Here is a 26,845-nt window from a genome sequence, read left to right as displayed (position 1 = left end):
CTCCTATATCCCATTTAAATCGAAATCTGAGTTAGCAATATCTATAAAATTATTAATAGATTTATATCTGTTCTTTAAAGTTTATAAATTATTTTGGCCTTTCCTCTCTTTATGTCTTTTTAATGCTATTCAACAATATGACTTCATTATGCAAGTTTGTTTCTATGTTCCTATTTGTACGGATCGTACAAGACCTAAAATCAATGTGAAAGGATCACTATTTTTTTAATGTAATATAAAGTATAATTTCAAAAAATGTTTGTAATATTTTGCACAGAACATAGATACTCTTGACTTATCCTATAAAAATTTAGAACATGTTAAACTAAATTTAGACTCAATAAAAATTTTCATGATTCTCCAAATTACATTTATATTAATTAATATAACTAATCTTTATAATAGGAATTTTTAAATATTAAAATTTCGTTATTTCTTTGTCTAAAAAGTGTACGGTAACTTCCTATTTTTGAATATTAAAATAAGCGCGGGCTAGCAGACCAAAAAATATTTCATGCCGCCAATTTAAACTTTACAAAAAATTATAAGATTTTAAGGAAATATTGTGCACTATCTTATAGAAATTGGCAGTATTAAAAAATTCTAATAAAGTTCCATTTTCCGGATTTGTCACTTAACAATTAGCCCCTACATATCAAAATACCACAGCAACACCAAAATCTTAAATATTAAATCAATTGCGACAAAATAAAAGAAAAATTTATTTAATTTAATTATTTTCCTTACACACAATTTTCTTATTTTTTTTTTCATTATCAATTCTCTGTATACGAAAAAAACGCATACGAAAATAAAAAGAAAATGAAAATTCTTTTGAATTAAAAAACAAAATTTTATGAATTTATTTTTTTTCTTAAATATTTGATTTCAATTTTAAGTTTAAAAGTTTGTTTCTCAATTAATTATTTATTATTGAAGTATTTAGTTTTTTTTTAGTTTAGTTTTTTCTTTTTATTTATATTTTATTTTCCTTATATCTTAATGTTTTTTAATGTGTTTTGTATGAAAAATTGTGTTCATAATTTTTCCAGCGTCTTCCAGCCGTTCTTAGCAGGATTGGAATTATTCTTGCAAGCCCTTTGGTAAGCTACCTATCCACCCTTCCTTAAAATTACACAAAAAAAACAAAGAACCGCTATTTAAAAACAATAAAATTAATTCGTTTCAAAACAAAAAATTTTCTTTCATTTCTTTCATACATATTGTATACCTATGTGCATTTATACATGTACATATTATTTATATCAATGAATACATAGGTATTAAAATATATTATATGCATATATATATATATATATATATATAAATATACATGTATGCATACATAATATGTATATTTAAAAAAAATATATGATATCATACTACTAAATTTCTTAAATTTATAAAATTTATAAAGCAAACTTATATACAAAATAATTTTTTAAATTGCAAAATTTATTATAAAATATTCCAAAAATATAAAAGCATATTCTTTAGTATTTAATTGCAAATTATTTAATTTTAAAATATATAATAGACTATTTAAATAATATTTGCATTAGTTATTTTATTTTTAAATATATTTAATAACCAAAAACAAAAAAAAATTATTTTAATTTTGAATAGCGCTTTAGAAAGTTTATAGATTAAATGCTTTTTTTATTGTATTGAAACATAATTATAATTTAAATAAAATTAATATTTTATTAAATAGCATACTAGTGAATTACATACATACACAAATATAATATATTATATTAATATTATTCTATACATATATATATCTAAATATATGTGTGTTATTCATTATATTATATATATATATTATATAGATATATCGATATAGTAATTTCCAAATAATAAAATCAACTTCTACATCGAGAGTAAATCAAAATAATTTAAAATATAAAAAGTGATTGAAATCTTAATTAATACAAATTCTTAATATTATTATACAAAACTTAATATTATTATTGATTTAATCATGTCTGCCCGTTTGTCCGTCCGTATCAATGATAACTTAAAAACTAATTGAGCTAAGTTCACCAAATTTTCACAAATGATTTCTTGACTGCTTGTGTTGGATGCCAAGCAACTTCATAAGTTGTTTGATTACAGCTTATTCAATTGTTAAAGTTGCAAAACTGAAATTTTGAACGAATTTGTTGATATTGACATCATTTCCAATAAAACTCTTTCAGATCGTATAGGTTTATTAGTTAATTAAATCTTAATTTTTATACAAAAACAAGCAAAATGCACCGAAAATATGAATATATATATCCTAAATTTTCAAAAGAAACTGCAAAATATTTATATTTTAAAAATAATGAAGTTGAGACCAAATTTTGATTAAATTAAGTTTTAATTTAATACAATTGAATAATTCAAATGGAATCTCTATGGTACTTTAAACGTTCTCTATATTGAAATTCCACTGTATTCAAAAAAATCTTTATTCCTTAGTTATAGCTCAAATAATTTTAAAAATTTTTATTTTTTAATTAAATTATTAATCACCAAAACTATTTTGAATGTTATTTGGAATTTAGCCTAAGATTATGTACATAATATTACAATACATATCAAAATTGTTAAATTTGTGATAATATGTTATAAAATTTTTAATACATAAAAAAAGAGAAAAAAAAAAAATTTATAAAAATATACAAATTTTTTTAACTTAAATTTTTATGTGAGTGTAAAAGTAAATAATCATAATATACTATCTATGTATATCCATAAAATATATATTACAACATAACACAACATTCTTATACAAAACAACCATTCACATTCTATGCAATTGTCACATTGTTATTCTTAGAGAAAACATAAAATAAAAACAAAATTTCATGCATTCATACATATATACATTTGTGTCTGTATACAAAATATATATTATATTAAATATATTTTACAAAAAAATTTTGAATAAGATCTTCCAAACCAAAAGCTATTAATTACAAATGAAAAAAGCCTACTTTATACAAATAAATTCATTATAAATCTATACAAATGAATTATAATTTACAATTTTCGTTAATAATACAATAATTTTACTACATATGTTGGTTTGCTGAAATCGATCTATCTCCTCTCAAAGAGCTATACATTTCAAAATTTTCTGAATTTTGTAGCTAACACAATTAATATTGTATGCTCAACAAAATCTCGTATACACATTTTATTATAATTACTCAAGTTTCCATTTTTAAAATGCCAATGAATTTTTTCGATCACTTAAGCATAGTGTTTCATAAATTACTCTTAAAATAACATCGTTATTTTATCAACTTCTATTTAAATTTATGAAAAATATTTTTACTTACACCTGTAATCAGAAAATATTAGTAAAAAGGTTCCCCAAAAAAGGAATGAGATTACTTGTTTAATTCAATTTTTAATAATTTAAAAAAATTATTTACTCATATAGTACCATTGATTTTTTGTAATATTTCAAGATCTAAGAAAGTATTTATTACGAGCGAAGAGATGAGCTTTCTCAAACAAATAAAATCTTTTTGACAATCCAAAAACTTTTTAGAATTTTAGAAATAAAGAGCATGAAAATCGCTTTTATTTAATTAATAATGAAAAAATTTAGAATTGTTTATCATATCGCACTGCGATAAAAGTTTATCTCCTGAAATAATAAGATTTACTATTTCAAGAGATAAACTTACGTTGGTATCATTTTAAAATATAAATATTATTAAAGCAAATATATAATATTATAACGTACGAATATTCTCAAATTATAACAGCAAGCAAAAATTGTAATAAAACAATTGAATAAATTCGTTGTAGATAAACACTGCTGATCATTATACTAAGTATGTCCATTTTAAATAAAATATTTTCATACCAAGTAAACACTATCTCTGAATAATACATCTGAATAATACCATCATTTCCATCTGAATAATACAAAATTATTAAATATGAAATAAATTAGTGTATAAAATAAAGATCCTCTCTAGTTAAATAAAATAAATTTTTTATTTAAATTTAAAAAGAATGCTTGCTTAGAAATTTACTCAAGACGAAGACTTACTTTAAAATGATTCGGAAACCAATTTTTTTTGAATACTTATAGATTTTACAGTGAATATATTATTAGAAATTATTGCTTTCAAATCAAAATTTAAAAAATTTTGAATAAATAAATAAAAATTGTATATATAATTAATTAAAATTGCATGCATGATATTATTTCTAAAAAAAAAAATGGCGCAAAATAGCACTAAATAATAATATGAATTTATCACCTATATATCACAAATTTATACATCTAATTATTTATAGAAATATAAATCTAATGAATAGTTTCCTTCCGAAGAAAAAATTTTCAATACAAATAAATTTAATAGAAAAGAAAATTAATTTTGAAAAGATATTCAAATCTAGTGCGAATAATATAGCTTCTAGTATAATAATTTTAATGCTCAATTTGTTATATCATGATTTTAAATATTTCAGTAGCTTATAGTTATTTTATTAAATTACAAACCTTTTTTATTTATCATTTTTGTAAGATACCTACAATATAGTTTTGATAATATTAAAATGTTAATTTTTTTTTTATATATAGTTACTGTTAATTTTTGATTGATTTATTATAAATATTTATATATAGAAAGAAAAACAATTTCAAAAAAAAAATTTATATATATTTTAGGCATTTGAATTGAATACAACTATATAGAATTGATAAAAACTAAATTAAACACAAAAATTCTTCAAATTAACTTCATATTTGAGAATATTAAAATCTTAATTTAGAAAATATCTCATAACAAGTTATTATAAAAATATAAATTTAATATAATTATGTATGTTACACCTATGTATATAAAGCATTTTCCACAATATTATTTATTACATAGCTATATATTTTATTATAGAAGCTTATGAAGCCTATCGTAAAATGCGTTCAAAATAATTATTAAATTACAAAGAAAAAATTGCATGCCAAACATTACAATAGCATTGACAATTTGAATGTTAATTTTGATTTTTCTAAAATGTAAAATATTACAAAATATTTTACTAAATATTACACTTTTAATCTTATATTTTTAGATTTTAATTAAAAAATAAAATTTGTAAATATACATGGGTGTAATATTCATGAATATGCAATTTATTTATTTCTTTCGTTCTTAATTTTAAATCATATTATAGAAACTAGACTCCAAATTTCATCCTTATATACAATTACAAAATTTTATAAAAAATATATTATTTTTGGTTAACATTTCATTAATATTCTTATATAGTAACATCAAAAGCACCTATTTTAAAATACAAAACATAATTTTATATTTTAATTTAAAAATTTTATTAAGAAACATGAAATTTTTTCAAATTTAATTCAGCCAATATAAAATCAATTGAATAAAATTTAAATAATAATTTTTTATTATTTTTTTCTTTTCACATTCAAAAAATATTATTTATTTAGTTCATCAGTTTGTTAATTTTTTATTTAAAATTTAAACTTAGAAATAATGTTAATAGAAATTATGTGATTTTAATTATAAAAAGTGGAAGTGAAAAAAAAAACTTAAATAATAATATTTATTTTTTATATAAAAATATAAGAAATTTGATCAAAATATTAATTTTAGATAAAATAATACAAGCAATCGTTGTCAATAAATAATCAATGTTTTTTGTCGACAAAATAATTTAATAATACGAGTATACAGTAGTAAATATTAGATATATATACATATGTAGGTATATTGTTATATATTTAGAATATTATTCAAATTATAAAAAGAGGTGTTATAGAAGAAGTATACCCACTATCAATATTAAAACGAAGAATATCAGCAAGCATTACTATAAAGCAATAAATCTACTGCAAATTTTAATAAATTTAAGGATGTAAATCGACATGAACGAATTAGTCCCTGTTTTTTTTAAAGAAAACCCATTATGTAAATATTTTCGAAATTTCAATATTTTCCATTACCAATCATGCACATGTATTTAATATCTCTTACGTACCTATATAATTTCTCTTATATATCGGTAACATATATAGAAAATCTTGAAAGAAGATAAAGGTGAAAATTGTTATTTATCAAGATGATTACAATTAAAATGACTTCTATAGATTAGAAGTATAATTTCGAAATAAGGAAAGAGGATAAGAGACATATTTATTAAAATATAAGAAAAGGTGTTCAAAAAGAGTAGTATACAGTTTTCAAATAACAAAAATTTTACTGTATATCAAACATTGCTAATACATGTAATTTATCTACTGCTAAAAGAAATTATTTGCTGAGAAGTGAAATATTCAATTTTTTGAAAATGTAATGGGTTCAAAAGAAAACTTTTCGTAATTTGCTTCATAATGCCATCCGCTCAAAATAAAACATTGTTTTTTAATTGTTCATTAAGACTTTAAATTATTTCAAGTTTTCAAAATTTTAACGATTAAAAATTATATTATTAATCGGTAATAATTAAAGTTTTTTAGTTAAGCCTAAGCAGAATGAAAAACTTATCTTGATTCTTTTTTTTTCATAATTTCCTGTTAATATTTTCAATTTTTTCCTTAAAATAATTGCAACAGTAAAATATATCGGTCAATAATTTTATATTAGCTATTATTTGTTATAATAAAACAGCGAATGCATAAATTTAGAATGTTAAGTGCCGGTCTAACATAATATTAAGAATATTCTTGAATTCAGCAGTAATATCTTCAATTTCTTCACAATAATATTCTTAAAATTTTTCAATCAAACAAATAATTTCTTCAAAACTATAGTTAAGAAATAAAATTTATTAAAATTGTCAAGCAGAACTTAATTCTTCTATCCATATTATAACTTAAACTTAATGTAATTTTATTAAATTTTCATTAGAATGTAAAATTAATGCTTTATTAATGAAATATACATTAAAATTAATATTATTTTTCAAATTAATAAAAATTTTTATTAAAACCAATTTACAACCATAACAACATAATGTTCAAGGATTGTATGGTTAACAGTAATGATTAATTTATTCAGTTCTCTTATGTTTTAATATTCTAAATTTTAATAAAATTACATAAACTCTTAATAATATTAAAATAAATTTTTTTTTTTAAGAATTTAATAATTTAATATACAATTTTATTGTACGTTATATATGTATATATGTATTTATTTAGATAGTACTATAAATTAATAATTAAAATAATAACTACGAAATCCACCCTTATTGTAAATCTCACTCGCAGTACTGAAATACGGAGAAATTACGTATTTCATATTGTGAATTCCGAAGCAGTAGAATTGTATTCTGAAATTTGTAATAGATAGTAATTAATTATGAATCACACTGGTAATAAAAATAAATGACAAAATTCTACTCAAGAAATTTTCAAACGTAGAAAACCAGTATTCAAGAGTGGTCTTGAGACGTCCATCGTTTTTTGAGACGTCTATTATTTTTTTAAATATTTACTATGAAATTTGAAAAATTGAAATGTTGACACTTGATAGCGATAATAAAATATCAATTATGATACTTCGAAAAATAATGTTGACATTGCAGGTTCATAATTTCTACGAGTGAAAAATTTATAATTACTCACAATTCTACGTGCGTAACTTAGTTTGAAATTCGTAGAATTCTATACGAGTGAGATTAACAATAAGGATGCAAATATACATAAATAATGTGAAAAATATTATAAAATTAAAAATAAATTTACATATTCAACGTATTTTGTTTTTTAAAATAAAAGGACATTTTACACAATTCTGCTCAAATAACTGTCATATTCTCTCTCTCTATATTTGCTTTAATTGTTCGTTTGAATTTCAATTTAATTTTTGTTTATTTTTTTTTTTCTTTTTGTTTTATTAAGTATATTTTTATTTGGCTATACAAGACAATTTTACTTAAAAATCGCTATATTTGTTTCATTTTCATTTCAAATGAAAAAAAAAATGTAACTGTCCTGCTTTGTACAAAACAATAAAAAACAAAAAAATTGTCATACTGATAACGGAACAAAATGTGTGTAAAAAAAAAACTTTTCTGTTTGTTCTTCTCTAAATAACTTTGTGAGTTTGTAAACAATTAAGCACTATAATTGTCTTCATTTTACATGTATATATATATATATATATATATATTATATACATATATAATTGTATTAAAATACATATATGTGTCTCTTTCTGTTAAGTGCAGGTAACAGTAATTTTATTGTTTTCTCTTTTCTATTTTCTCATTTTGTTTTTTCTGTTTTAATTTTTTAATTTTAATTTTTTTTCTTTTATTTATTTTTTTTTTAATTAAAATACAACGCTTTTAATTTGAAAGTGCAAAGTGAATCAAGTCTCAAATAAAGTACGATATAAAAACCTTTTATACATTTTATATTATGAGTTTTCGTTTTAGAATGAAAAAAAAATTGCATATTTTGAAATTTTTAAGACAAAAAGCGTATATAACAATTTTCTTTTCTAATAAAAATTGTTGTTTTTATAATTATGTTTTTTTGTTCTTTTTATTTGTGTACTTAAACAAGAAAAAATTAAATAAATAAACGAATAATAAAAGTTATACAATTAATATAATTAATATTAAAATATTTTAAAAAATAATAAAAAATTAATAAAATCAAAATTAAGAATGAGAAAAAGGTCGGAATTTTTTTTTTTGTTTTGTAAAAACAGAAACTGGACTTTGTAAATTGTATAATAATATTTTTAAACTCAATTTTTTTTTTATTACTTATATAATATTATATATGCAATGGAATTTTGTACATAAAATTCAAGATATTTAACGAATAATAAAAATATAAAACATACTTTCAATCTGTATGTTCATTGATGATAATTACTAAATTAATTATGATTTTCGGACATTAATTAACAAAATTTTATCACTAATTATATGATTGCATGCCTTAACTTTTTATGAAAGAAAATGGACAAAATTCAAATTATATACACCAAAGAATTATAAAATATCAAAACTCTAAATATGAATTTATTAATAAACCTATAGGTTTTAAATAGTCCCTGTTTCTTTAAAGAAAATCCATTGTAAATAAAATATTTTTGATTCCGAAATTACCACAATAACTATAATAAATAATTTAAAAATGATTATGCATAAATAATAATGATTAATTATGAAAATAATGTAAATTACATAATTTATTTTATAATTTGAGTTTTTCTATTTCTGCTATATATTATATTGTATATATTTATATATTTATATATATACATATATAAATATACATAAATCATGTAATTTCTCTGGGTACAATATTAATAAAATGTAGAAAAACTAAAAACTACATAAAATAAATCTAAAAATTTTGCCCAGTGTTATTTCTATGTTGAATAAAAATTTTTATTTAATTTTGATTTTTTTTTTGTGTTCTTATTTTTTTGTAATTTATATATTATATACATTGTTTAATGACATTTTCAATAATATTTTTCTTTTATTTTTATAGTTTTTTTTTTATGTTTTTGTTTCATTAACATATATTTAATTTTTCATAACTTAAACACAAAAATTTAAGCTAAGTTTATATAACAGTTCCTAACAAAATATTTCAAAAATTATTTGCATATTGTAAAATATAAATATGAATAAAACACACACTATTATGGGTAAATTTCAATGCGATTCGATATCAACAACATTTGTTTAATTATGGGATTTTATAATTAGACAAATAGATATAAACCACGAGATCAATTCGAAAAGTCGACTTGAAGAGAAATCCGGCTACTTTATGAACTACAAATAAAATTAACATTTCCAATTTTGCCTAAGATTTTAACATTTTTTAGAAATTAATAAATAGTAAATTGTGTCGAAATAGACCGTTTCTGTCTTTGTCTCCTTCAAATTTTTTTTTGTCCGAATTTCGTAAAATTTCAGTTTTCGTCTTCTTCTTTTTTCTACAAATTATAAGAGTAAATGTCTTTTCAACCGCTTCTTTTAATTTTTTAAATAATCCTAGAAGTATGCAATTTTGGTTTCTTCCATAACAATGACTACAATACAATCTATTACGATTACAATGTTAGTGAATATTTTGAATAATGAAAATTCTTTAAGTAAAACATTGTTTCCTTTTTTTTTTAATTTTACTTGTTCGATGAAAATATATTATTTTTTAAATTTTCGTCGGTTTGATTCGGTGGCTGCTAATAGTTGAAAAATGTTTTTAATATGTATTTATTATATCCTGCAACTATATGAAATTATATATTAACTTTGGTATGGAGTTCTGTCCGTCAATTCTGAAAGACGAAAAAATCAAACACCATCACACTTTAAGCAATTGTTACATTTCTGTCAAAGAATAATTTCTACTGCAATTGTGTCAATTTGAACAACGTCAGATAATTCCCATACAATTCAAATAAATTATTTTATATATTTCCAAAACTAATAAAGTTATTTTCAATAAATGTGGCAGTATGATTGAATAATCTGAAACATCAACTGAAACATTGTTGTTTGTTTTTATGTATCATTAGATTTCAAAAAATATTTACACTAAACGAGAATAAAATATTTACACAAATGAGTTTTTAATAAATTATTAAAATATTTACATTGATCAATTTTTAAATAATACAAAGAAAATATTTATTTTATGTGTAAAAAAATATCGATTCATAATATTATAGTTTACAAAATATGTTATACAAGTATAACAACGCATGATGTTGAATACTGTTAAATTAATATTTTAATTATTAAGACGCAAAAAAATTAAAATCGATTGAACAAAATTGTCAAATTATTTTTTTTTTAAATTTGAAAATTTGCAATAATTAATTATTGAAGTTTTACCAAATTTATTTTTAATTATTGCATTAGCTATTTGCAGTTATTTAACCAGCTATGAAAATATTCATGCAAGTAGTTAATTTAGAAATCCCATTTTTTTAGTTTTATGTTTTTTTCCTTAGTTTTCGCTTATGCTTCTTTAATGCTATAACATAATAACGAAATAAATCACCATTAACAAATCAGTGTATATAATTAATTACCTTTGATATTAAGAAACTATTGAGTGAAATTTTGCAAAAAATTTAAAATTTAACAAAAATTCAATAATTTCTTTTAACATTATATAAGAACTATATATAAACTTAGCTATCACTTATTTATATATACCTTATAGTTATAGTAATATTTAAAATAGACAAATTATCATTCATATATTAATTTCATCTTCTTTTAAAGTTTATGATGATTTTACTATAAAAATCTTTCAATATTTTATTTTAATTTTCTATGATTTTTCTAAATTAATTATAATTAATATATCCTTTTTAAACAAAACAAAATTTAAACACTATAATGTTATTAAATGCGATAATCCACAATATTTCGTTAAAGTAAAACAAATTATTTTTTTTTTTTAATTTAATTTTCAATTAGACCATATTTAATTTTTGGTTCGTTTTTTTTTCTTTTTACAATTTTATAAAAATATATTTTTAGGGTGAAAAACGCCGAGATATTGGAGGACCAAATGAAATTGTTGCATGTACCAGTTGTGGTGGTGGAACAAGTCCATGTACACATTCAGCTAATAATGGATGTGCCACGGAGGTAGGATTACATAATTAGTTAAAAACATAAAAAAGTTACCTTAACAATTTTCAAATATTTGTTATTTCGTTTAACAATAATATGATCTTTGAACAAACATCTTTATTATACAAATATTAATTAATAATTATTTTCTTGCATAAATTTTTCTTCCACAAGATATAAAATATTTATAATATTTATTAATTATTTTATACATTATTATCATTCAATAAATCTGTGGAAACTTTAAAATATTTTTTAAATATAAAATTGAATTTATTAAATTAATTTGATTTTTTTCATAAATATTTTACAGACATGTTTTGTACAAGTCAGAAAAAAGGAACCGCCCCATCCAATACGTGTAGCCAAAACAATAGATGTAATAGCTCGAATAACATTTCCAACAGCTTATGCAATTTTTCTAATATTCTTTTTTGTGCACTACAAAGGATTTTCCTAGAAATTATATTCTAATTGGTATAATTAATAAAAAAAAAACATACGCTTTATTACATATATTATCTATATATTTAAATATACAGAGGGAAAAAAATAATATATATGAAATATATATTAATATAGCTGTAAATATATATATGCATATAAATAAAATTAAAAAAAATTATGAATATTTATTTATATATAGAAATATATGCAAAACAAAAACATAAAGATGTAAATTGCAATTAAATTGTACCAATTATAACGATGAAAAATTTATTATATAATAATTACAGTCAAAAATTAAAAATCATTTAAAACCAAAACAAAAACACAGAAACAAGAAGAAATAATCAACATCCTATATATTGAAATTTCTAAATTAAAATAATAAAATTAAATTTCGAAAGTTGAAATTTCGGAAAAAAATTAATGTTTAAAAGAAACAAAAAAAAATAGTAGCGCATTAATTAAATTAAAAAATTTCTTTAAAACAAAATAAAAATTTTTTTTTGAGAACTATATTCGCCTGTTATATAAAAAATTTTGTAGAATCGGAAGAGTTCGTAGCTGTTTTATATTTCTGTAATAATTTTAGATCACGTTCTATGTAAAAAATGTTTTCATTGTATGAAAATTATAGAATAGAAAATTATTTTTATTTTCTCAATTTTTCCATAAAAAAATTCATGATTTTTACATAAATCACCTATTCGGAGTTATTTTATATTGCGCCCTATATAAAGTCACAAAATCGAAAAATTGTGGTACCTAAATGGATTTTATGGAATAACTTTTATGCTTTCGTAAGTATAGATAACCTATAAATTGTACTCATTTTGGAGACCAATGAATCTTCAAATAAAAATTTTGTTATACATTCAAAATTATTTTGTTAAATTTCATATTGAAATTTTTCTTTTTTTAGCATAAATATTATTTACTTAAAACTTGTTAGCCTTTAAACATTATTTGTTCATCTGAAATGTGAAAATATTTAAAATTGCTAACACTTACTTTTCAATGCAAATTATAGATTATAAGAAATAGAGAAAGAAGACAATATAGAAGAATAGAAATTTGTTATTTTTTGTTTTTGGTACCGAAATTTCGTAAACTTAAATTTGCTTCGAACTTCCAAACATCGAAATTGTATACATTTTCTGAAAGAACAACCACTGCAAGAAAATTAGTGTGAGCAAATAAAATATTATGCAATTTATCAGCTCATTTTTTAATTTTCATAATATTTTTATTTCTTATTCATGAAGTCTTATATACTATTAAAGTGAAGTAAAATATAAAAATCAAGGAATTTTCACGAATTTTTCAATTTCTTTAAATATTCAAGTAATTTTATATTATACAAAATTATTAACATATATAATAGTAACAGAGTACTAAAAATTAATTGTAATACTAAATCAGTTTATCTGCAATATACTAAAAATTAACTACAGAATAGAAACTGTTATATAAAGCAAAAAATATTAACATTTCGATTATACCAATTAAAAAATTATTTCTGTTATACCTTAAAATTATTTTGAGGGATATACATATATCTGTCATATATGTAAATTAATAGTAACTCACCAAAAAAATCAAAATAATTTCATGTACAGGCAACATTATTGTCAATTAAAATATAACAATATCATCTCTTAATGTAATAACATATATACAGAAGCCTTTTTCAATACATTTATTATTTTTTCATAATGTAGCATACTATTTAATTAAATGATTATTTAATATTATAGTCTAAACCTAATTATAAATGTATATTTTATTATTAAACTTTAGAATATCCTAAATCTCCGAAAAAAAAAACCATTATAATTTATTTATTTGATATACAACTCCTAAATTCTTTTCACGGTTCTCAAAAGAAAGAAAGAAAATAACTATAAATAATATTATGAGTGTATTAAAGAAATTAATATAAAAATAAAAATCATTTTTAATATATAAAATATAAACGTATACATATTAGTTACTGCTTTAAATAGGATTAAAGAAAAACCAAAAAAAAAAAATGTTATAATAAAATTCAATCAAATATATAGATAGTAATTTTATGCCTTGTACAAAAACCAAAAAACATTTAAAACTATTATGAAACAATTTGCTAGAAAAAAAAAATATAAAATATCTAAAATTAAAAAAAGAAAAACAAAAATCTCGAAATTTTAACTTTCGAAATTTTTTTTTTTTATTTTATATTATGTACTAAAAATTCATAAAATTCATAAATGAAAATTTCAAAATTAAAATTAAAATATAAATAAACAAAACAAACCAAATTTAATTATTCAAAAAAAAAAAAGAAATTATTTATCAGATCAACAAAAAAAAAAACAAAAATAATAATAATAACGATAATTTAGAATTTTTAGGGGGCTTTAGGTTATCAGCGCGCAGCAGCAGCATAAAAAAACAAAAAAGAAATATTTATATACCTACCAGCATTAAAAAAAGCATTAAAAACAAAAATTACCATATAAATTTACATAAAAAAATATCATTGAAAAATCTAAAGCAAAAATGCAAAAATTTAATTATAAAAAAAAATAAAATCACAAAAATAAAATATTATTTTTGAAAAATTAAAATTATTAAGTTTAGAACAGAAAAAAAAAACATTGAAAAGAACGAATTATTTTAGCAATAATATTTTTAAATTAATATTTATTAGTAATAAACAAAATTTATTAAAAACAAAAAAAAAATCAGAGAAATTTTAAATAAAAACAAAAACCTTTATTACAATTGTTGTTTTATGTTAAGTAAAAAATAATAATAAAAAAAAAAATAATTTGTAAAAGAAAACCAAAAAAATTTAATACAAAAAATTATTTGAAACCAAAACAAAAAAAAAATAATCGTTTTTAATATTCAAAAAGTTAAATAAAATATTTAAAAATAAAAATCTAAACTATAAAAAAATCACAAAGAAACAAAATAATGCTCTCTTATGTTTCACTTCAGAGCATTCAAGGAAAAAACAATTCTACCAAAAAAATTAAACCAAAAAACCATTTAAAAAATAATTAAAATTTAATTTAATAAAAAAAAATCGATATACAGGGTGTCTCGCGTAAGGTTGCAAATAATTTCAGAGATGATTCTTTAATCAATTTCCAGCAAAAAAATTTATTTGTTTGACGGAATGCAGGAATACTCGTTTTTGAGCTACAGACTGTCAAAAAAAAATAAGAGCCCAGATTTGTCCTTCATATATGAATAAATGTTAATATAACTTTAAAATTGTGCAACATAGAATAACAATTTGCCAATTGTCTTAAAGATAATTTAGGTGGATCTTTAGTCTAAATCTTACAATCTAATCTTTATTTAGATCTTTATTTTTAATTTTACATCTGACCTTTATTTTTTTAAATACGAAATTTCTCCGAAATTTTTGTCATTAAACTAAAAAATTTTTCGAGTTGCTACAATGAGAAATAAAAGTCCTTCTCACAGTATTTTTTTTTCAGTTTCTCATAGTTTTGGCAGTTATACGTTCAAAACTATAAAGACAATTTTCAGCTGAAATTTATTCAAAAAATCATCCCAGAAATCATTTTCAACCTTATAGGAAATACTCGCTGTATAGACACAATCATACAAATACATATATACTATAAATAATATAATATTTCTTCTTCTTTGTTTTTAAATATTATGATAGTGATATAAATTTTAATTATTGATTTGATTAGGTGATATAAAATTTGATGATTGATGCTTGCCAAAAAAAAAAATAAATGAAAAAAAAAACTATTATTGTACGATGCCATTTTGAGTTCAAATTTAATATAAAAAATTAAAAATATTTGAAAAAAAACAAAATAGAATAAAATTTACCTGCATTCATTTATGCCTATTCACATATGTACACTGTGGTCTTAATTATTATAACATACTTACAAGTCCACTTGTTAAATTGAACAATTCTCGAATAATATTAAATATCAACTAGAATTCTCAAAAAAAAAAACAACAAGTACAAATTCCATTTATTATGTAAAGTGCGAATATCGTTTTTCCCCGAATTTATTTTTAATAAAAAATTGCTCTTATTTTTTGGGAACAATAGTGATGCCTAAATGTAACTAAAAACAAATTTAATGATCAAATTTAATATGAATACAGGTGTCTTCATTTATATTACCGCCACTGTATATAGTTTCTACATATTACAAAATAAGAATGAATTTAAGAATTTCTTGTAAAAAAATTAATGAAAATTTTCTCTACTTATATTAAAAATCAACGTTACTTAGATACTATTTGCAGAACTTATAATTTTATTTTGAAATTTAAAAATTTTTATATATACAATACCTGTGCATATTATGGCGAACAAATAACAATTCTGATCTCTTGAATTATGATTGAACACAAACAAGAATTTGACTTTTCTAAATTTGAATTTTGTTAATTTCCAAAACTTTAAACTATTCATTTTTATAGCTTCATTAGTTAATAATATTCAAATATTTTAAAATAATTTTGTTATATAGCAAAATTAGTTTTAAATTGTCCATTGAATTAGAATTGAATAGAATTCTAATTATTATTACAATATTACAAAATATACTTAGACCATATCTGCTATTTCGTAATTTTTAATTTACTAAACAAATGTTTGTATGTATATTATTTTGTTTTAATTGTCACATTTCTGAAAACATTTTTATCTGAATTTTAAATAAATTTTATATAAATATCAAAATTCGTTTTAGGATCTTATAAGTTTTTACACAATTTATTACAAAATGGTTAATAACACTTACTACATAATATATACGAGTATATGCCATGTAGGCATTTGAGAAAATATTTAAATTTGAACTCAAAACAATAAATTGATATTTTGAAAAACTGTGATGAATCTTATCACCAATTAATTATATCACTATATATATATACACATATATATATTTATATAAAAAGTTATAGCAAATTACAAAAAATATATTTAATTATCTATATATATATTCTTAAATTCATTCAAAAATTATAAAATTTTCTTAGGTAAATCATAAAAATTAGATAACGGTAATATCTTAAAACAAGCGATGTTTTAAATATTATACATAATGCTTAATTATTCATTTATTTTATTTTAATAAAATGGAATCATTATTATAATTTCAAGTTCCTTCCTGTATGTAGAGACAATTTGCAAAATATTCAAATTATTGAATTGCTTCATTAATTGTTTAATTGGCTTCAAAATCAATAAAAAAATTAATTAAATTGAATATTGAAATTTTATAATAGATTATATAATTTATATTATTTAATTTGCTGCTTATCTGTAATTGAAATATAAGTTTGAAAAACTCATCATTTGCTGAATTTCAAAGTTTATTAAATTTTTAAGAAAAATAAAACTTCACATATCAATAGAGCTAAATAAATTTTAGCTCTAATCAAATCTAAACAAAATTACCAGTTTAATTTCTTTTTATTTTTAAGAAAAAAATTTTTAAGAGCAACTTTTTGACTTTAAAAACTTTAAAAGACATTAAAAAATTTCGATTTTATAGCTTCAATAGTTTAATATTGTTTTAACTTTTAAAAATAATTTAATTAAATGTTTAAATTTAATCCTTAATTTTCTGTTAATATTCGAATATTACTTTCAAAATTTTTAACCCTCTAAAATTTAACTTATAGTATTGTAAATTTTATTTCTTTTCAAATACGAATGAATTTAAGGAAAACAAATGTCCATAATTTTATCAAAAACTAGAAAATCCTGCTAAGCAAACTACATTATATTAAAGCTATGTAAATATTTAAAATAAAATTAAACCAAAAATCAGAGTAGTTAGTAAAATAAAAAAAAAAATAAATAAAATAATTAAATCTTTAAAATAAAATAAAAGATGAATTGAAACATTATAAAAAATAAACAGTCGAAAAAAAAACTCATTCACACAATATAATATAAATTATTTAAAATAAAAATCACATATATATACATATATATACATACATATATATGTAAAATATGTAAATATAAACTTAAAATATTTGGTATGGAGCACGATTTAGATGCTAAAATATATTGTATTGACTGCCTTTTTCATAGTAAATATTATATTTCAACAAAAAAAGTTTAAAAAAAAATAAAAAAAAAATTAAAAAAAAAAAACAAAAAAAAATCAAAAAATAACATAAAAAAGTAAGTAAAAAAAATTTTTGTACATTCTTCGTTTTTATTTAACGCATAAAAAAAATTAATTATAATATTATATAATATACATTTAATATAAATAAAATATATATGTAATAATTGTAAAATAGAAATGAAATTATTAAAAGTAAAAAAAAAAAAATAAATTAAACAAAAAGAAACAAAACACACATAAGAAAGTCTTACATCCTGAAATATACTCTTTCATTACAAAAGGATAAAACAAATTTTGCCCGCCATTTTTTTTTTAATTTACATGCATAATAATATATAGGCTTTTTTAATTTGCTGCATTGAATTTAATTCCAGGAATTAGAAAAATAATTTCAATATACATAATATATTGCGAGAATGTATATTCTTTTTTACTGTAACTTAAATCCACTTAACGTTAATAAATAATAAATTTAAAATTTAAATTTATAAATCGCTTATAATTCACAAATATCAAATCATCTATATTGAATACAATACACAATACATAATATGTCGAATAATAACATCATAAACTCGTGTTTGTATCGTATTTAAAATAAATATTTTAAAAAGTTTCAACTTAAATTAGATGACAAACGGCTTAGGTTAAATATTAATTAATAAATTGAAAATGTTAAATGGTTTCATAAATCGTTACTTTAAAAAATGATTTCCCAAAGAAATTTCGCTTACATTATATATTATATAGGTTCTTATGCTGTTAATTGGAAACGTTTCCTCAGAATTATCGGTTATTTAAATTGAATTAACATTTAAACTACTTTACAAACAACAGAGAACTCTTATCTCTCTTACATAGTTCCGATTCTTTTTACATTTACAAGTATTTTTTATTTTGTAAATTTGTAATATTAGATAGCAAATAATTGTTTCAAAATTACTCGTACCCATTTTCATGAATTTTCTTCGACTTTTATCTTTAATTTTCCTTTTTTTTCAATTTCCAATTCTTTTTATTAAATAATCAGTTTACGAATCATCATTATTTTGTTAGCATCAATATTAAATGAACTTATAATTATTAAAATAAATTTTATGAACCTACACATAATACGAGTATTACATTTTTAACTTGAATTGAAAATAGAAAATTTGCAAATAGTTTGTTTGTTTATTATCATGTTAACAGCTCAAATTTCATATTCTCGGAAAATTTTTTACTTGCCCCTTTTTGTATTAATAATTAATAATAGCGTATAGTATTATCTTATATGTAATTATCTGTACTTTAAAAATATAACTCCGACCTGAGAAAATTTTTGATTTAAGGCAAGAAAAATTTAAGTTTGAAAACTAATTAATATTTATATTGGACTATTTTATTCATATTCAAATAAAAAATTTAAAACATTCACACATATAGTAGGTATTTATTCGAAGTTCAATTGTAAATGTTGGGAAATTTTTATTTTATACCTATTTGATATGTCCGAAAATATTTTAATATTATGTACCATAGGTGTGATGTAATAATAAAATCTTTAATATTAAATTATTTACATACTTAATATGTATGTATAGAAAAATTAAAAACTAAAATAAAATATTATAAATAAATTTAAAAAAAAACGAATTAACAGCAACGAATTATTATCAATACTTTAAATGTTAACTAGAAAAAAAAATTGACTTTCAAAAATTCAAATGTTTTATTATGTTAAGAAAAAAATATATAAATGTATGTTTCGTTTTATATATTATAAACAAAAAAATATTTTTTTTTTTTGCGAACTTAATTAAATGCAAAAATAAATTTGATAGACGTGATTTTTAATGTTAATATTTAATACGTGCTTGGATTTTCATTATTAGCTAAGTAATATTATTAATCATTGGTTTTTATATTTATTAAATTCAAAAAATCAAACTCATTATCCATTCAGAAATAAATCAAATAAAATCCAAAATTACATACATACTTTAATTATTTTTTTATCTGTTATACGTATATTTTATTATGCCGATTTTATATTTGTATAATACGTATTTACATGTTTTTAATATAACGTAATGCTACCACATTATATATGCAATTCCCACCGATTATAAGATCGGACCACTTTAATTATACATTGCACACACAATATACAATACAAAATTTTCATACATTAATTTTTATTTCAATATTTATTATAGCCACCAATTTAAATTTAAACGTATTAAAAATTATTAAACGCATTATTATAAGTGTACAAATTACAAAAACAAAAAATTTTTAAAATCATTACAATCACAAATAATAAAAATTTTTCAATATTAATCCAGCTATTTTATTTTAACAAAAATATTTTTTGCTTCATCTTACTCTTATAAATTATTGGGTTTCTAATATTCAATTCCTAGATTCAAATTCTATGCAGTTGCTTTTTATTATATACATATAGTCATAATTATTATTAAATAATTAAAAAATAAAAAAAAATAAAACCGACAAAAATTAAACACAAATAAACAAAAAACATTGTTTTTTAGAGCAATTTTCAACTTTTTTCGTTTATTTATCGCCAATAATTGTTTTTTTTTTTTCTTTTCCTTACATTTTCATAATATTGTAAAATATTTCTATATTTTTTAATAATTTAGGAACAAAAAATGTAAAAAAAAAATAAAAAAAAAAAAAATTTTGCAAAAAAAAAAATAAAACTAATATTAAATATTTTTATAACTGTTTCCTTTTTCGCAACAGGATCAATTTGCGTAAAACAAAAATACAAAAAGAAAATTAAAAAAAAATATATATGAAAAAAATTTTATGGAATGTTTATTAATGAAATATTAAAAATTTTATAAAAGGGATCAACTTTTATTTTTTGAATTAATGTGAAAGAGCAATTTTCTTTTTTATTTAAAAGATTAAAATTGTGTCTAATTTTTCGATACAGAATAGTTATATAATTATTTATTCTAGTAAAATGAAAAAAGAAAGGCTTCACAATTTCGAAACTTAATTTGTAATATAGTATTATATAGAAAAATGATTACAACATACTAAAAACACAAATTAATTATTTATTTAAAGATGAAATTAATAAAAAAATTGATACCAAAATTTTTTTCTACTACATGTAATATGTTATCGACCAATTAATTTAATTCTTAAACCTAATATTACTGGTTAATAAAAAACAAATTTTAATTATAAATATTGCTGATTGATTTCTTTTTATTATTTTTATAATTAAATAATCTTTAAACAGATATTAAATTTTAATTTCATATAAGTACCGAATATACAAACATCAATTTATTCGTCTTGGTAAAATTAAATTATTTCATTAAAAAACATTCTCTTTAGATACATACATACATAATATATAAATATATTTTAGTGTATTTCACTTTCTTGTATATAAAACAAACAAAAAAAAAATATTAATTAATTTTAGTGATCGGTAAATTAAATCAATAAAACTGTACAAAATCAAATGTTAAATTATTTTAATATGAATCGATTTTGTTTTTTTTTTTTATTAATTTATATTTAAAATTTAAATTCTCACTATCCATTTTGCATTATTAGTAGTTAAGATCTACTTTTAATTATATTTAAGTCTTAGGAAATAATAGATACAATATTGTACATATTTAAATAAATTCGTAAGTTATGAATTTTGCGTTTTTTTTATCGTTTTATTATTTTTTAATATTATATAAACTGAATTTAAGAATAACTTTTTTTTTACTTTAATACTAAAAAATAAAAAGAAAAATAAGTTCATTCGAACTATTCCTAGAAATATAAGAAATTGTTTAAACGACCTAAAATTTAATTTAGAAAATACTCTCTGTTTTTATACCACTTACAATTCCAAAAAATTACAATATTTAATTATGAATGCATTGTTATTAAAGTTATACTATGTACATTATTATTGATTTATTTAAAGATCACTCAAAAATGAAAAAGCAAAAAAAAAAAAGAAACGATAATAGTACAGAGTAACCACTAAAAACACAAAAGATTAAAAATTAAAATTGGCTCTATTTAAAAATTTAAATAAAAAATAAAACGGTGCTCTATAGAGCTTGCGATACAATTTGTTAAGTTAAAACATATTTGTTTATATATTTATTTATATCCATTATTATATAGAGTAAAAATAAAAATTATAAATTACAATCCTGAATTGTTGTTTTATTTCTGCATTTTTAGTAGCAATATTATAAAATGCACATTTTGCAAATTTCCTTTAAAAGTAAAAGTGCTTGAAGTGATTGAAAATACACAGGCGGGTCAATACGATGTTGCTCAATGTTACTAGTTTCATAAAAATTTGTACAATGGTTGTAAATAATTATATGAAGTCAATGAAAGAAAAATTTTTATTTCTTTTATATAAACCAAATTGTTGAAATATACTGATATAAAAGTATTCTTTATACATACAAATCCACAGCATTTTAGCTTATTTCGTTTTAAATTTTCCGTAGCCTAAAATTAAATTATATGTATATCTTATAATAAAAATAAAATTTATTTTATTTTTAATGTCATTTATTCGAATTATCATTCATTATATTATGAAAAATATTACAATATATTGTTTACAATATTTTTGTACATACATTAGATTATGCATTTTGATGTTTTATTATTTGTTAATTGAGATATTAAAATGAAAAACAAAAAAAATCAATCCTTCCATTATCTTTAACTTAAAAATCTTTTTTAAGCATTAAAAAAAATTAATTAAAATTTACTTTTTACATAAGCTTATACATAAATATATAGGCAAATCTAAATAATTTTCAATTTGATATTTGTTACTTAATTTTTAAACTGGAAAATATGAATTTTCTTACTAAAGTAATACTGTGAGCAGTAATTAAAGTTCTAATAAGCTTCAAAAAAAATTATTTGCTTTTTATTTTTGTTATATAGGAGATGCCTATTAATTATTAAAGTTCTTATAACCTACACAACTTTTTTACATCACCTATATAATATTTTTATGTATACAATTTTATTTACGTGAATTATATGTTTAACTAAATGTTTAATTATAATTCTATGAAATTGTTAATATATGAAAATTTATATGGCTCACAAAATCAAATAAAAAATATTGCAATGTTGTTTTTTGTTTTATACCAAATTCATATATGAATGGTAATAAAATTTATTGATATGAAAACGAAAAAAAAAAATATATATAAGTTTATTTCACTCTTAAATATTAAAGTATCAAACAAGACAAAAATATTCGGTAGTTTTACCATTTATATAATTATTACATTGTATAACTTATCTTTAGAAAAATATAAAAGAACGTACTCTAATCTGATACACACGATATTAAGTAGCTTTATCATTTTGTTTAAATATTAAAAAGCTATGACAAAATGTGTTTTATTTGCTTTGCATTTTGTAAATGTTTTTTTTTCGGAATGCATTTATAAACTAAACTTTTACACACTTAAATCATAATTATTTCGTTATAATAAAACATTTAATAATTCTGTTATAGTTAAATGTTACAAAAAAGTAAAAAAATTAATGTAGCAACAATACACACTCCTAAAATGAAAAGCCTGTTACGTGATGCGGCACTGTTGTTAAAATTTCCTTTTGAGGTATGAAATTTTGTTTCTAAAAATACATAAAAATAGAAATAAATAATCATCTTAAATCTAACTGTTTTAAAAAATTTAAAAAAAAATTACTTTTGTAAAAGCTTTGAAATTTTTTCCATTTGTTGTACTTATAGTAGAACTACTATCCTCAAATGGCTGCACAGTATTCGATGCTGCTGGACATTTAGAAATTAAATGCATTTCCTTAACACGAACTTGAAAACCACCATTTAAAGATTCAATCCAATTTGTTTGATTTTCTTTTTTTACTGTTACATTTGCATTTTCTTTACATGTTATATCTGTATCATCTGTAGTACTTATTTCATCTTTAATTTTGATTTGATCGTTTTCATCTTTAATTTTGATTTTGATCATTTTTTTACATAACCAACCAGAAATTAATATTGGTTCTTCAGGAACATTTGATTTTTTCCATTCATTTGTGTAACCTTGCTTTGTACCATTTTTTAACATGGTTGAATTTACAGTTTTGGAGACCTCATTTAAATCTTTTGGTGGGGACACATTTCCTCGAGAAGCTTGAATAGAGTTGCTGGTTTTTCTTATATTAAATAGTTCATTTTCACTGTTATTACCACCCTGATCAACATCATCTTCAGAACTATCAATGTTAGGCCGACTTTTCTTACTTTTTGATTTGCCGAAATCAAAAAGATCACCTTCATCGTCGCCATCACTATCCAAATTTGCAAAACGTCCACGTTTCTTTTGACTTATAGAAGCTTGAGATGAACACTGACTAGAAGGATCCTGTGGTTTAGACATTTCAACATTTTTTCTTATTAAGCTTTTCTCCAAAAAGCCAGACAAAGCATTAGATTTTGAAATTGAACTGAATTCTGATTTATTTCCCGTGTCTAAATTAATTTTTTTGTTCTGATTGTTTATCGGGCTTGCTTCGCGTTTTCTCTTGTTTTGAAAATCTGCACTTGGTTTATCCAATAAATCTTGTGAGCTGTCATCATTTTTTTCACTTAACTTATTATTTTCCATATTTTTATTTTCTTTCCCTGCAACTATGTTTAAAATAACTTCTTGAGAATCTTGATCAATATTTTCTGAGTTTATTTTTTCAGACTCTTCGGCATCTGATTCTGTTAGGTCGTAAACTGCACTTCCAACACTCTCCGGAATTTCGATATCTGGTAAATGATTGCGAGGTTTTTTATCTTTCATTTCTGATAATGGGGTTTCCCTAGCTATAATATCATTGTTTTGGGACTCCGTAGAGCCAAATTCTGCGTTCTTTTCTTTGAAAATTTCTCTTTCGAAACTGTATTGAGCATTACAATACTTCTGAATGGAGCAATTTACTAATGCTATTCCTATTTCATAATCAGGAATTAATCTAAGATGATGCTTTTTAAGATATTCTAAAACACCAAAAAAATAAAAATTAATAAAAATTGAATTTAATACAATTTCTTTACTTATTGTATTTAAAAAGATAATTTTTTTTCACTAATGACTTTTTTTTACACAACAAAAATATGTATAACACAAAGTTTAATATTTTGTTTATATTTATAACCTTAAAGTGTTATACACTGATGCGCTATTTCCTAGAACTGTCATACTAATATTTATGTATACATGTTTGAAGTTTTCATAACCAAAATCATTACACTTCAAAAATAAAACAAAAAAAAAAGTAATATACAACCTGAAATTTTATCCAGCAATTGATCTGTGTCCTCACTTTGCGTTGTAGAAGTGTTTTGAATCACCACAATATTCTTTTTTATCAAATCAGAAAGTGGTACATTTTTCAATATTTTTGTTTGTCCACCAGCCTTTGTTATAATTGGATTGTAGATTTCATAAATATTTTTATTGAGAAAAACGAAAATCTTCTCCCGAAATAGTGTTTTACGTTCTTCTTTAAACGAAAGCATTTCTTTCGTTATATTCATAAAATTTTCTGCTACATCCGGAATATATTTTTGTGGGTCCGGTAAATTTTCTCCACTTCTTAAGCATTCCAAATAGTCTTTCCAAAAATTTAAATTAACAATTGAAATACCCTCTAAGAGAGCATGTAACAGTTTTATTGTTATAGTGATTCCACTCATTGTTAAATGTGTGCACTTTGGGGTTACTTCATCTTCAATTTGTCCTCTTATAATGCTCATAATTTTTGCTAAAATTTGCTTTTCATTCGAACTTAAAGCTGATGGAACCGTCACGATTTTCATTTTTGTCAATACATATTCACTATCCATTTGGCCAAACTTAATTCTTTCGCCATCTTTTAATTTATATCCTTGATTCTTCTCCATTGGAATTTTATTTTCAATGTTTTCATTACAGTACGTATTGAATTTAGAACCTACATCAATAGCTTCAATGTAATCAAGTGATGGTAACAAATAAGCGTGATTTCTACTGATTGAAGAATCATTTTTTATATTTAAATCACTGTTTTGTCTTCCAACAGTATACTTCTCCTTCTCTGGTAGCATGTAAAATACATCCCCTTTAAAATCCAATTGTAAAATTTACCATCAAACACATTATAAACTTTAACTTATCAAATAGTTTATTTTATTTATATTGATTAATAAAAAATTACCAGTGCTTTTGCTAACGGCTTTCCACATATTTTATTAAGAAAATATACTTGTTTAAATTTAAAATTTGTGCATCTTTTTAAAATGTCTTAAGATGACATTTAAACTGACATTAATGAAGAAGTTCGAACTCAGGGCTAACAACTTTACAATCAAGTCAAAAGATCCTCTAGTATCAACTAAATTCCTTTCATTGCTGTCAAATGTAGTGATTTATCATCATTTACACGTTTTTTAAATTTTACGTGATAATATATTAAGCAAAGCTTTTACATTTAGAGATTTTGGAAAGTAATTTTAAATCAAAAAGTCGAAAACAGTTCGTATCGTTAAATCTTTGTGTCTACTCTTTGTGTTGTCATGTCTTTAATGGTCTATCACTCTGTACACATCCAATTTCGTTAATTAGGGTTGAAAG

The 26,845-nt window shown here is 20.5% G+C and overlaps 2 protein-coding genes across 5 annotated transcripts in view; one reads left to right on the top strand and one right to left on the bottom strand.

Annotated features, from left to right (window-relative positions):
• The window catches only part of LOC129609301 (glutamate-gated chloride channel), a 92,141-nt gene extending 77,597 nt beyond the window's left edge, over window positions 1-14,544 (top strand). For 2 of the 4 annotated variants that reach the window (XM_055521246.1, XM_055521245.1), the window contains 3 exons: window positions 1,053-1,103; window positions 11,512-11,622; window positions 11,921-14,544. In XM_055521246.1, coding sequence (XP_055377221.1) covers window positions 1,053-1,103; window positions 11,512-11,622; window positions 11,921-12,067 — 309 coding nt within the window. In that variant the 3' untranslated portion in view covers window positions 12,068-14,544. The remainder of the gene's footprint in view (window positions 1-1,052; window positions 1,104-11,511; window positions 11,623-11,920) is intronic. The other 2 variants (XM_055521248.1, XM_055521247.1) reach the window with 1 other exon arrangement.
• Window positions 14,545-22,732: 8,188 nt separating this feature from the next.
• LOC129609066 (nibrin) lies at window positions 22,733-26,539 on the bottom strand. The gene is made up of 4 exons (XM_055520926.1): window positions 26,430-26,539; window positions 25,521-26,333; window positions 23,924-25,230; window positions 22,733-23,849 (listed from the first exon to the last, which is right to left on the bottom strand). Exons 1-4 carry the CDS (start codon window positions 26,455-26,457, stop codon window positions 23,778-23,780), a joined length of 2,220 nt encoding a protein of 739 aa, XP_055376901.1. The 5' UTR covers window positions 26,458-26,539; the 3' UTR covers window positions 22,733-23,777.
• Window positions 26,540-26,845: the final 306 nt, after the last annotated feature.

This window comes from Condylostylus longicornis, unplaced genomic scaffold (genome assembly GCF_029603195.1).
Source record: "Condylostylus longicornis isolate FDR11 unplaced genomic scaffold, ASM2960319v2 ptg000038l, whole genome shotgun sequence".
Taxonomy (NCBI): Eukaryota; Metazoa; Arthropoda; class Insecta; order Diptera; family Dolichopodidae; genus Condylostylus; species Condylostylus longicornis.
The sequence above is the reverse complement of the archived record's forward strand: the minus strand, read 5'-3'. Positions and strand labels throughout refer to the sequence as shown.

What these genes read in the sequence shown, in the direction of transcription:
- LOC129609066 (XM_055520926.1), bottom strand. Translation starts at nt 26,457, where the DNA reads ATGTGGAAAGCCGTTAGCAAAAGCACTG. An exon ending in AGCCGTTAGCAAAAGCACTG is followed by an intron (nt 26,334 to 26,429) that starts GTAATTTTTTAT and finishes TGGATTTTAAAG; the next exon opens with GGGATGTATTTTACATGCTA. An exon ending in ATTGCTGGATAAAATTTCAG is followed by an intron (nt 25,231 to 25,520) that starts GTTGTATATTAC and finishes TTGGTGTTTTAG; the next exon opens with AATATCTTAAAAAGCATCAT.